The sequence below is a fragment of the Leptonotus elevatus genome, chromosome 2 (assembly GCF_054856555.1).
Source record: "Leptonotus elevatus isolate MCC_2025b chromosome 2, RoL_Lele_1.0, whole genome shotgun sequence".
Taxonomy (NCBI): Eukaryota; Metazoa; Chordata; class Actinopteri; order Syngnathiformes; family Syngnathidae; genus Leptonotus; species Leptonotus elevatus.
Window position 1 is genome coordinate 33668721 of NC_141240.1, and position 12512 is coordinate 33681232.

The following is a 12512-nucleotide window of genomic DNA, read 5'->3' on the forward strand; positions in this document are numbered from 1 at the left end:
TGAACCAATCAGCGAAGAGCGGAGTGACGTCAGAAAAGAAATCGTTGAAGTATTTTTTCCCCTTTTTTTTTCTTCTGTGGAGACGGAGTAAAAATCTAACATCCAGTCGAAGAGAGACAGTATTGAATGACTTGTGTCGTTGTTGCGGGAAAAACTTGAAGAGTGAAGTTGCTCACGAAGAGACGTCACGCAAACAGACGAATTTGATTGGCCGGCCTGTTTTTGGCCGGAGCCGAATCGCTGTCTATGGACGCCTTTCAATAAAGTGGGTGTGGGTGTGCCAGGCTACATACAAATGTCCCAAACATGTCATATTTCAAACTCAGCAGATGTGTAATTATAATTCCAAGTAACTCTTTAAAGAGGAAGGCAATGAAAGTGTGGCCATGGAGAATTGACTCAAGCACTTCATTCACACACACACACACGCACGCACACGCGCGCGCGCGCGCACACACACACACACACACCCTGTGATGTCACTCTTCAAAATACCACAGAGGTGCTTTTCGTTGTTTTTTGTTCTAACACGTTTTACTCGTCTAGCTCGTCTGCATGCGATCGGGTAACAACGACGGATCGGAGGCGCCACTTTTCCCCTGAATGGCAAACAAACACACATCTGGAAACGCTCGGAACGACTTTACCGCTTCTCTCTTGGATTGCGACGTCTGCGCTGCCAACAAGGCCTCAGAGGAGCCGCAAGACAACAATCTGTGGACCAGGTGAGACGTGCTTCAATTAGCTTCATTTGCATGACAAGTTTTCCACTCGACTATAGAGCCAGCCAAAGATGCAGATTTTGTTTACACTCTCTTTTTTCCCCTGGTGTCACAGATTTTCAGTTTCAACTTATTGGCAGTGTTTTAACGCGGGGGGCGGGGTTGTGGTTGGGGGCTCGGCGTTGAGCGCGAGAACGCCTTCCAGCTTTTCAGGAGAGGAGAGAGAAGAGCGCGCCCTTTGTTGGCTAAAGGCAATACTCGTGGATGCAAGTTCACCAGGAACTCCTAAAGCGCCTGTAAGCCACAAGGTTACTTGCCACAAGGTTATATGTGGTTATGTATGTTACTTGTGGCGTTAAAACCACCATGTTTGAAATTACTTTATGCTGCGCATCATGTCAAGCTAATTTAGCTAATGTGCTAACTAGTTTACTACAGAAACATTAACACTGACGCCACAAGGTTATGTGTCGAAAAAACACAGATTTACAGGCGCTTTAGGAGTTCCTGGTGAACTTGCATCCATGAGTATTGCCTTTAGCCAACAGAGGGCGCGCTCTCCTCTCATGTGAGATTTTCTGACAGTCCAAAAATGTGTTTATTTGCCGCCAACAGAGCCGAGGCCCGCAAATGGATGCCAGTGTTGTTTGTGGGGGCGTGCCTGGTGTACTGCGCCCGCATGGCCATGCCCGTGTGCGCGGTGGAGATGGCGGCCGAGTTCCACTGGAACAAGATCGACACCGGCCTGGCCCTGGGCGGATTCTTCTGGGGATACTCGTGCACGCAGATCCTGGGAGGTCACGCCAGTGACAAGCAAGTCTTTCTACTTGGCTCACTTTTAGGATCTAGGGAACCTCTCGTAATGTTAACGAGGATATTGTTTGCGATTTAGCCACTAAAACGTAACCATAGCTATGTGCTTCAAAGGTGCGAAAAGTTTGGTGAGGTCACCTTGCCTGACCTATAAAACTCTCCCGAGCATGGGAGAACTATAAAAGCACACATGCAAGGAGGTCAGATTTGTTTTTCTTGGTGCCTTGAGATACAAGTAACCTGACATACACGTTTTCTGAAATATGAGCTGTCATTTGGCTTTTTTTTAACTTAAGAGTGCAAACTTGGTGGCAGTGACCTCATCTCACTTCACAACAAAGCAACTGTTTGGCAAATAGTGAACAATTGAGAAAATATCTTTGGATTCAATGAATGAGAGTTTTTGCTTTATTTTGATGCTGTTCTTGTAGAATTGGAGGAGAACGAGTCCTGTTCTTGTCAGCCATCTCATGGGCGGTGGTCACCGCCGCCACTCCCGCTCTGGCCCACCTTGGCTCTCACACCCTGACACTCATGACAATGGCCAGAGTCCTCATGGGAATACTGCAAGGTGACCTGGATGAACAAGACCTTGTAGCAAATCCTGTTTGGTGCTCGATGCTTTAAATCAGGCTTCCCCAATCCTGGACCTCGAGGGCCGGAGTCCTCCTGCAGGTTTGAGAGGTTTCCGTTCTCGATCACACCTGATTCCTAAGATCGGGATCATTATCAGACTTGTGCAGAGCGTGCTGATGAGCTGATTATATGAATCAGGTGTGTTGGAGGACGGAAACATCTCAAGCCTGCAGGACTCCGGCTCTCGATGACCAGGATTAAAGCAGGCCTTTAAATGGTGAATGCAATTTGCATTGTCGGAACATCAACAAATGATTGTTCATTGCCCAAAGTCACATTTTCCAAGCTTTTTGATACACCATCAAACATGCAAGCACTTTCTAGACTTCTTTATTGACGATTCTATATATATAATATATTTTTAATTGAGTTAAATTGTAGAAGCTACAGGTCACATTAATGGTGGAAAATGTTTTGAAATCATTATATATTAGTCTCATTTTATATCACAAAAACTTGGCACTCTAACAGGGGTGTGTAGACTTTTGATATCAACTGAGTTAGCATATATGTTGACGTTATGGCAATATAGGGTGTAAGCTTTCTTTTTCCTAATTTGGATCTTGTGCTGAAAATGTTTGTTGATCTGCGGGGGGGGGGGGGGGGGCAATTTTAAAGGGACTTAGCACAGAACCATGTGGGACATCCGTCTAATGCATCCGTTTTCCCTCAAACAAAGATGATGCATGTTTTTAGAACGTGGGATGAATCCAGAGCACTCCGGCAAACTGACAGGAACGCCCGAACCTCAATATGAGATCTAAAAAAAAATCTGAAAACAACTTGACAAACTTGACTCTGGTTTGTGTCCACTTTAGTGTAACCCACAAAATTGTTTGCACAGAGCCTCCACCAACGTGCATATTATCCAAATGTCCTTTGAATCTCCGTTGCTGTTTTCTAGGTGTTTTCTTCCCATCTTTGGCCAGTTTGATCGCCCAGCGTGCACCAGAAGGGGAGAAGAGTTTTTTATACAGCATCAATCAAAGCGGTAGCTCTCTTGGGTATGCGGCACACGTGCACGCACACACGCGCACATGCAACTCGTATATACGAGACGTGTTGTTTGTGCTCGCAGAATCCTGCTGGCAGGCTTGCTGGGCTCCGTCATGCTGGACCGGTCCGGTTGGGAAGGTGTCTTCTACGCGAGCGGGTTTCTCTCTGCTGTGTGGGCGCTCGTTGTGTGGCAGTGCTTTCTAAAAGGTGCAGCGTCTTTCTAGCTCTCGCTTTTTTTCTTGAATTTGCAGCTTCCCGAATGGTTCGTGCCATATTTATGTGAAAGTGTTTAAAGGTGGAGTTTGCGGTTTGTAGATCTTTTTTTTGGGGTTCAGGGTTTTTTACTTTTTAGTCTATTCAAATAAATCACAAAAGTCTGCAAAATGATTTTCAACCCATTCTGTAGATGTCTTTATTGACCAATTGAACGCCCTTTTCGGAGTGATTGTGTTTGGGCTTTGTGTTTTCAAATATATTTTTCAGTTACTGTTTTTCACAATAATTTTTCATGTTCTATGGATTTCTTATCCTTATACTTCTTTGGTGTGTTTTTTTGGAAGATTTTTTTAAAGAAAAAGAGTCGATATATATATATATCGACTCTTTTTCTGTTTTTCAGATATTACAGTGCGCAATTCTCGAATTGATTCAATATGCGACTGAATCGATTTTTAAACGTACATTTTTTAATGGGAATATTCAACAAAACGTTTTACTCAGGATTAGGATTTACACATTAAGCTTGGAAGAATGTTATATTAATGGAACATTAAGCCTTAATATTTGATTTCAGTGCTGTTCAAACATGAAACAGACTGCAACCTGAATTTTCAGATAAATACATTTTCATACAAATCTTAAAGTTTACTGATTAGTATTTTCTAAATTTGAGTTAAAAAATGACAATAATCAATTTATAGATTTGTATCGGGATTAATCGAATTGAATCGTGACCTATGAATCGTGATACGAATCGAATCGCCAGGTACTAGGCAATTCACACCCCTAATATATATATATATATATATATAGGGTTTTTTTCTTCTGAAAAACAGGGGGAAGGGGCGGGACTCCATAAAACAGAAATCAACCTAAAAAAAAGCAAACTCCCCTTTTCAATTAATTATAATTGATACAATAAAATATATGATCAATTTCATAATAATAATTTGAAAAATAATAATCACACTGTTTGTTTCCTTTCAAATCTATTGTGGTGATGCAGAAAGGCAAAATCACCAAAAGAATGTCATCGTCCAATCATTTCTGAATGAATGAATTACCTCAAAAAATTAAACACTCACTGCTGTTGTTTTTGTCTGTGCTTCATGCTAAACTAAACTGATACTTAAATATCCATGTTTGCTCAAACCCCTTTTAAATAGTTTTGTTCACCCAAAGTGACAAGTGTTATTCAAATGTTTGACATGTGATGCTTTCAGGCAAAGTTCATGCAAAGCATAAAGAAAGAAGAAATGACTCCCAATCAAAGAGTTTTTCATGTTCTAATCTGCTGAGCCTCTTGAGAAAGCCGTGCGTCTGGTACGAATGCGTTCATCATTACACAATTACACATCGCAATACTCTTGCTGTACATTTTGTCTTGAAATCACCCAATATACATGATGTCAAAAATACAAAGTAATACATGTAATGGACAGACTTTTTTTCCCCCCACAGTGCAGTGGTTGTGGGTTTGAATCTGGGCTCTGGCCTTCCTGTGTGGAGTTTGCATGTTTTCCATGTGTATGTTTAAAAAAATAAAATTAAAATTAAATTAAAATAAATCCTAAATTCTGTAACATTGTGTCGTGACAAACCAACATGAGAAAAATAGGGGTCCCAGGGTGACAAAAGTTGAGAACCAATGCTGGACAACGAGGCGCTCTAAAGCAGTCACGCCATTGAACTATCTGATGTTTGTTTGCAGTGCAGTTGTAGACCTCGCTAGCTAGCTAGCTAACTGCATAGCAACTCTTTTCCTGCCAAACGTTATCCAGAGAAACAACCCCTACAGTGAGAGCCGATTTTGAGCATTTTCACTAATTTTTCAAGGCAAACTGAATATTGTGCGCTATGACTACATAAACATGGTGGATACCATATGAAAGCTTCATTAGGGCAAAAAAGTATGTTTCCACCTTATTTTATTCTTTAGTCATATAATAGGTCATTTGAGTGACATCAAGTGAAAATTGAAAAAATAAGGAGAAAACAAGCTTTTTGCGAAAAGACACTTTTTTTTAGTGACGCTCTGTGAATTTGACTTAATGTGACAAACGCATTCACGTCATCCTTGAAAAGTTATATTTCCTAAGATCCGCCATGTTTTCATGTCATTTGATACTACCCGGGAGCCCATTGAAAAGAGATACAATGCTGCCATCTGCTGGCCATAGTTAGTGGGTGTTTTTGGATTTTCCCACCCCATTGACAAAGCAGCGCTGCACAAGACGTTGCACTGCCCATTGAGAATAAAACATGTAGTCGACGTCAGTTGACGTTATTGGCGGTATACAGTGGGCGTGTCCTTGACGTCAATTGACGTTTTTGGCGGTAAAAAGAGTTAACTGGAATAAATGCTGGAATCCACTTTTAAATCTATATCTTAAAATCTCATCCTATAAAATCTACGTAATTCTCAGTCCCATGTTTTTCACAACTATCTTCAAACGTATTTAGGAACAAATCCCTGAATCTTCTTATTTGTTGAAAACAAATCATTCAGTTGAAAGTTCAAACACACGTTGTCCAGCTCAGTGGACACGGCGACTCCTTGGACACACTTGCGTTCTTTAAGAAGTTTAAGATGAAGCCACTTGTGGGGAAAAACCCTGGGGGAGGTTGTCCACGTTGGTTTGCAGTCTTAATATCAACTCTTGTCTTGTTGCTTGTGTCGCAGGGCCATGATCTTGGCTCACCTGTGCACATGCGGCACCTCCTACACGCTGCTCTCGTGGATGCCAACATTCTTCAGTGAAGAATATCCGCACGCCACGGTACTCGTCGCCTCCTGTCAGGTCAGAGGTCATCGACCGTGTTTGCGCCAATGAGCCCCCAAGGCACGCGGGCCACCTTTGCTTTCAGACGTGGGTGTACAACGTGTTCCCGTGGGCGGCGGCCATTCCGGCAGCTCTTTGTGGAGGATATCTCTCCGATTGGCTCATCAGCCAAGGGTACAGGGTGGCCATTGTGAGGAAGTCCATGCAGGTGAGCTCATGCGTGTCTCGTTATTGATGATAATCTGCACTTTGTCAGGTTTTAACATCACGTCTGGCTCCTCCGTAGTTCATGGCCATGGGCGTGTCCAGCGCTTTTGTCCTGCCGCTGTCCGTCAAGGTGTCCTTTCCCGTCGCCGCCCTCTGCATTTCTGCCACGATGGTTGCGCTGTCATTCGCAAGCTGGTATGTGCAAAAGCGAAAGGAAGCTCTGAAAATATGAATATTGTTGGAAAGCTTGCTTGTTGTGCGAATTTTTTTTATTATGTTAAAAAAAAAAAGAAGCAATTATAATCATATTATTTTTAGTTTTTTTTAGAGTATGTGTACAAATATTTTTTGTTTTGGTCTTGATTTGTATGTCGCCTCAAATTGGTACTCATTTGTTATTCCATACAGATTATTATATTTTATAATACAATAGTTATCACGATATTGATATAAAAAAAACCTCACAATATTGCAGAAAAAAAAAATAAAAATAAAAATACTTTTAAAAAAAAGCTGATATTTGAGGGGGAAAAAAGCACAATATTGTGTTTTTGTACATAACAGCAGTGGCAGAAATTCGCTTGACCTCATGTCACGTCATTGTCATGTCCTCCTATTGGCTCAGCGGCGCAAACTTTCATGTTCTGCGTCGTTTACAATGCTGTGTTCGGCTGAAATGTCCGAAAAGTCATGTTTTTTGACAGAGATGTTGAACAATAAAAACAATATTTGCTAGTATGACGGATTTATGGGAGTGACAACAGCTGCAGTGGCCAAAACATTCCTAGCTAAAATTAAACGGCACTAATGAACTGACCACCTGAGGGTGCTACAACTACACAAATGGAAAAAAAACCTGCCTTTTTCAAAGACACTTGAACTGATAACAGGTAATGTTACACAAATTTGAATATGATTGGCTAATTCTGAATACAGCCGCATTCCACTTAGAAGAGAGTGTGCACACTTGTGCTACAATGTTATTTCATTTGCTTTATTTAAACGTTCACACTCCCCCCAAAAAAATCAATCAATCGAGTTGTCCAATTTAACTCATTCACCGCCATTGACGGCTATAGACGTAAAAAAAATCATTTGAACTATTTCTATTAGTTTAATGTTATTTTTTTTAAAACTTTTACTAACAAGAGTATGAAAACCTTGAAAAAATAATTATTGTATATTTCAAACAGATATAAAATTTGTGATTAATCGTGAGTTAACTAGTGAAGTCAGGTGATTAATTACTAATTTTTTTAGAATTTTTAAAAAATCTTTTTTTTTAAAGAAAAAATAATACAAAATTAGAAGCGGGGTCAGATGATTAAATTTTTTCATTGTAATTTAATAATTTTGAAATAAAATAAAATAAATAAAATAATTTAATATCTGTTCTAAATGTACAATAAATTCTAGGATTTCTTACTCTTGTTAACAAAAGTAGAAAAAAACGTTAAACTAATAGAAATAGTTCAAATGAATCTATGTCAGTGAATGAGTTAATGGTCAAATCAATCATCTAACTTGATCTCATTTTTTTACATCACAAAAATCTGGCAGTCAAACAGGGGTGTGTAGACTTTTGTTGTATGTTCTGTGTGCTGAATCTTACTGCGTTCCACTGATGATTTTCATGCGCTGCAGCGGTTCATCAATGAATGTGCAGGATCTCACCCCTTCACGGGCCGGAGCCCTCTATGGTGAGTAGAAGGGGTCACGTGGGTTCATTAAGGCGGCCTTTCTCAAACTGGGTCCACGATTCGCAACTTGGGGGTCAGCAAAATAATTTTGTAATAAACATGACCAATTTCAAAAGAATGGCTGCAAACATGTATTTGGAAACAAAGTACTTTGAGGAAGAACGTGTGTGACGTTATTTGAATAATTCGTTGTTTGTTTTTATGCTTTAGGTTTCATGAATATGCTCGGCGCTTTCTCAGGTGTGTATCCTCAACGTGGTTTCTTTTCGTAACCACAGCCGCAACTAAGCGCTGTGCAGAAATAAGACAATTTAACGTAACATCATTTAGAATCAAAACGATAACGAGGTTTGAGCAGTGAAATCAATTAAATCATTTAAAAAAATAACAATAAATAAGACAATACACAAGCAAAAAATTAAGCTGCGTTAAAAGCCAAATTTCAAGCTTCTTACTGAGTCACTTTAGTAATAGAAAGTCTGTTTTTCCTTATTTGTGTCTGGCTGACAGTTATACTGCCTCCCGGTGGCCAAGGTGGGCACACGGGAAGGACAGCACAGTGAATAGAATTGCAGCATTAAGTGACGCAAGTGTTTAATTCTTCCTCCGTTTTTTTTAAGTACAATATTATAGAGTGCTAATTTTCCTTATTTATAAAACATGAACACAAACTTATTTTGAAGGTCTTAAATGGATTTCAGACAATTTTGAGATATGACGAAAGAAACGTCGTATCTCTGTACAGTTGTGCGAAATGTCATTTCCAAATGTAATTTGAAATTGTGTCACGTGTGCTTCCCAGGTGTGCTGATGGTGTCGCTGTCGGGTTACATGATCGAGGTGACCCAATCGTGGGCGTCGGTGTTCTCGCTCATCGCCTTCGTCCACTGTGTTGGCCTCTCCGCCTTCCTCTACTTTGGAGATGCCCGACGTGTCGACCTGAAAGAGTCACAATCCTTTACTTTGGTTTGAAATTGTGTGTGTGTGTGATGTGTACTTTTTTTTGCCTCGGTTGCTCTGAGTACCACTCTGCCCTATTGTCATATGGTATGGTGTTCCACAGGGTTCAATTCTAGGCCCCATGCTGTTTTCAGTGTATTTTCTGCTGCTGGGTTCCATCTTAAGAAAACGTGGTATTTCCTTTCACTGGCTTCCTTGTTAAAGCCACATTTGTCCTGTGTGGAGAAAGTCGAGGCCTGGACGGTACTGAATTTGTTTTAATTTCAATGAACAGAAAACTGAAGTTATGGTCTTTGGTCCCAGTGGCCCTTGTACAACCCACCCTGTTGACTTAATGCCCACTTGCCAACCGTCTCAAACTTAGATTTTAAATTGGACTTTTTTTCATCCTGCCTAAAGTCAGCGGACCAGACGCAGCTGGAAGAAGCAACGGGATCGAGCACTTTCCGTCAACAGTCTTTGAAATAGAACAATGGAACACATTTTTATTCTTCGGCTTTTGGCTCAACATGAGATTTGACATTGATTTAGTGTTTTGTGGCGTTTACTATCCGTATGTGCAGTTATTAATTTATTGTTTTAACTGTCTGTTTTTTATGTCTTGATTTTTGCTTTAAGTGCAGCACTGTATACAGCAATTCTTGTTTTTTTAAATGCTCAATAAAGTTGAGTTGTTTGTATTTGTCCTTGCATATATTGGCAGTATTTTGCTTTCAAAACGTGTTTCTCGTTGTTTTGTATACTTTGGCGAAGATGCACTTGTGGTGTGCCCAACAAATGTCGGAAAAAGTTGCAAGTCTGCATTTTGTGTGTATTTTACAGAGATGCTCAATTAGCATAACATAAGCTGGCTCTTCATATAATTAATTTGAAACCCTAACGACATCTTGTTCAAAAACCCTCATTTGAAACCCTAACTCTAGTATAAAAACCTTAATTTTACCCTAGCCCTAGTTTTAAACCCTACATTGAAACCCTTATCTTAATTTAAAACCCTACTTTAAAGTCCCAACTACGGTGGCCTTGAAGTGCAAAACGCAAAAAAAAAGTGAACACGACTGCAAATCAAAAAACACAAACCAAAAAAAACCCCACAAAAACAAAACACGACAGCAAATTTACAAAATATCCCCAAAACAAAAGTAATCGCAAACATAAATTAAAAAAAAAACACAAACACAAAAAAGCAAAACAAAAAACTAAAATGTAATCGCAAACGCAAATAAAAACAAACAAAATATAAAACAAAAAAACAATAATCATAAACACAAATCAAAAACCACAAAATATGAAACAAAAAAAAGTAATGGCGAACACAAATTAAAAAAAACACGAGCACAAAAAGTTAAGCACGCAAAAAAGAAAGAAAAAAAAGGAAACAATACACTACTGTATGGAGTAGTTTAGCCTGGACGCCCCTTTGCATTTAGTATGTTCCATCTCCCTCACCTCCCTGCGCGAGCAGACCACTCTCTTTTGGAGGGTGCTGTCAATCAAACAATTAACTTGTAAGTGGCTCGTTAAGCTCTGAAACAAGAAAAAAAAAAAAAGAGGACACATGCTCGCTGAACATGCATGCTTGCACACAACAAATCGCGATTGGCAGAGCGAACACGTGGGGGAGTGGTACCGTCTCTTGCCTACGACGAGTTTGGCGTGGGTTCGCTTCCCCGCGTGTCAGGTAAGTCAGATAAGCCTTTCTTGTATATAAGCTATGTGCGCGGGAAAGCCTCTCACACATTGGACATTGGTCCACACACACGGTGGCTCTGAAGTGCAAAAAAACGAAAACGTATAAACATCTGCAAACCAAATAAAAAAACACAAATGAAACATAACAGAAAAGAAAAGAAATAAATCACAAACTCAAAAAAGGAAACAAAAAACAAAAACGTCATCACAAATCCAAAACACTAAAAATGAAACAAAAACAAAATCGCGAACATGACAAAAAGAAAAAGAAAAAAAGAAGCGTAATCACAAATAGAAATCAAAAATACAAACACAAAAAAATGAAACAACAAAAAACAAATAAAACACAAAATCACGAACACAACAAAAACAAACAAAAAAGAAATACAAACACAAAAAAATAAAACAAAAAAGAAATACAAACACTAAAAATGAAACAAAAACAAAATTGCAAACACAAATAAAAAAAAAACACAAAAATAAAAACAACAAAATGCAAGGTTTGTGATTATTTATTTATTTATTTTATGGAAGGCTATTGAAAACTGGCTCATTTGAAATTTGGTTGTGGATGCGCCCCCGCAAACTACAACTACAATAAAAAAATTGATTTGCCACAGTTTGCCACATCCAACATGGCGTCGAGGTTGCCGTACGTGTGAGAGCTCCAAGTTTACTCTGTTATTATTGGCGTCTATATTCTTTCCGCCACATCTTGCAAGTCCACTACTGTTTCAGCACCGCGGTCAGCAACGCAACGCAGCCGCAGAAGGCGCAAGGACGTCCGGCCAGGGTGGGTTACGCACGTCCGATCCACCCGCAGGACATTTCGCGCCATGCAGTCGGGGTGGATGCGGGCGGGTGGGTCATTTAATTTGCTGCATTCCAGACAATGGAGCCCCAATTTGCGAGGAGGCCGCCAGACTCGTCCTGCCTGCCAGCTCGCCGCTTTGTGCAAATAGAAGTCAGAGGAGCCTGGAGACCGCAGGAAGGATTTGAACCCCAAAACGGCCCTCGTTCGTACCGACGTGCTTGTAAAAGATGCCGCTCCTTGTGTTCACGGTGGACCTTGATTGCACACGAGCACGATTAAGGCACGCGGTGAATGCCAAGAGAGGAATCAGTGAGCAGCTTGCATGCGGACGCGTGGTCGAACACATTCAGGACGGACCACACTGGCACTGCATCTTCGTAATATGGCGCATTACATGTTTGCACGACTCAAAAGCTATTTTAGGATATTTAGGACTGTCAGGCTCAGCACGATTTGAAGTGCATGTTTTGTGTCTCTAGATGCGGGTCACGACGAGTCACGCTGGGATTAAAAGCAACATTTTCTCATATTTAGCTTTCAACGGTGCGATTTTGTATGCATCCCCCCTCCCGTAACCTATTAATTTATTTATGAATATCTGAGTGTTTAAAGAGAGAAATGTTACAGCCTTAAAACATTTAAAATAAATATATATATTTTTTAAAAAGCTGACTATTTCACTTATTGACCTCCTGGCATTTCTGATTAATTCCACAATGCAACATTTCATTTCCTGTCACATTGTATTGCTTTTGTCTGTGCCTAGCATACAAACCAGGCATATTGTTTTAGTAATCGAACATTTTATCACATTTTCAAATCTAAATAATCCTCACAAATCAAATGAGCCAAAGTTGAATGCTTTTCAATGAGCGGAGAGCGTCCTTTCACCGGGAAAAAATGTTGCATTCAATGAAAGTGGGAAATCGGATGAATCGCACTTGGAGGGAGTCAGTTCGGACTTCAAAGC

At 40.1% G+C, this 12512-nt stretch overlaps 1 protein-coding gene across 2 annotated transcripts; it reads left to right on the forward strand.

Annotated features, from left to right (window-relative positions):
- The first annotated feature begins 464 nt into the window (after positions 1–464).
- LOC147179716 (voltage-gated purine nucleotide uniporter SLC17A9-like) lies at positions 465–9716 on the forward strand. 2 transcript variants are annotated; one of them, XM_086069054.1, is made up of 12 exons: positions 465–725; positions 1338–1535; positions 1967–2106; positions 3076–3175; positions 3250–3374; positions 4610–4709; positions 6070–6166; positions 6255–6377; positions 6456–6571; positions 8021–8076; positions 8287–8316; positions 8879–9716. In XM_086069054.1, the coding sequence occupies exons 1-12, from the start codon at positions 604–606 to the stop codon at positions 9046–9048; spliced, it is 1377 nt and encodes a 458-aa protein (XP_085925180.1). In that variant the 5' UTR covers positions 465–603; the 3' UTR covers positions 9049–9716. The 2 variants fall into 2 exon arrangements, with proteins under 2 accessions (XP_085925180.1, XP_085925181.1); XM_086069055.1 differs by lacking the exon at positions 465–725 and adding an exon at positions 927–1018.
- Positions 9717–12512: the final 2796 nt, after the last annotated feature.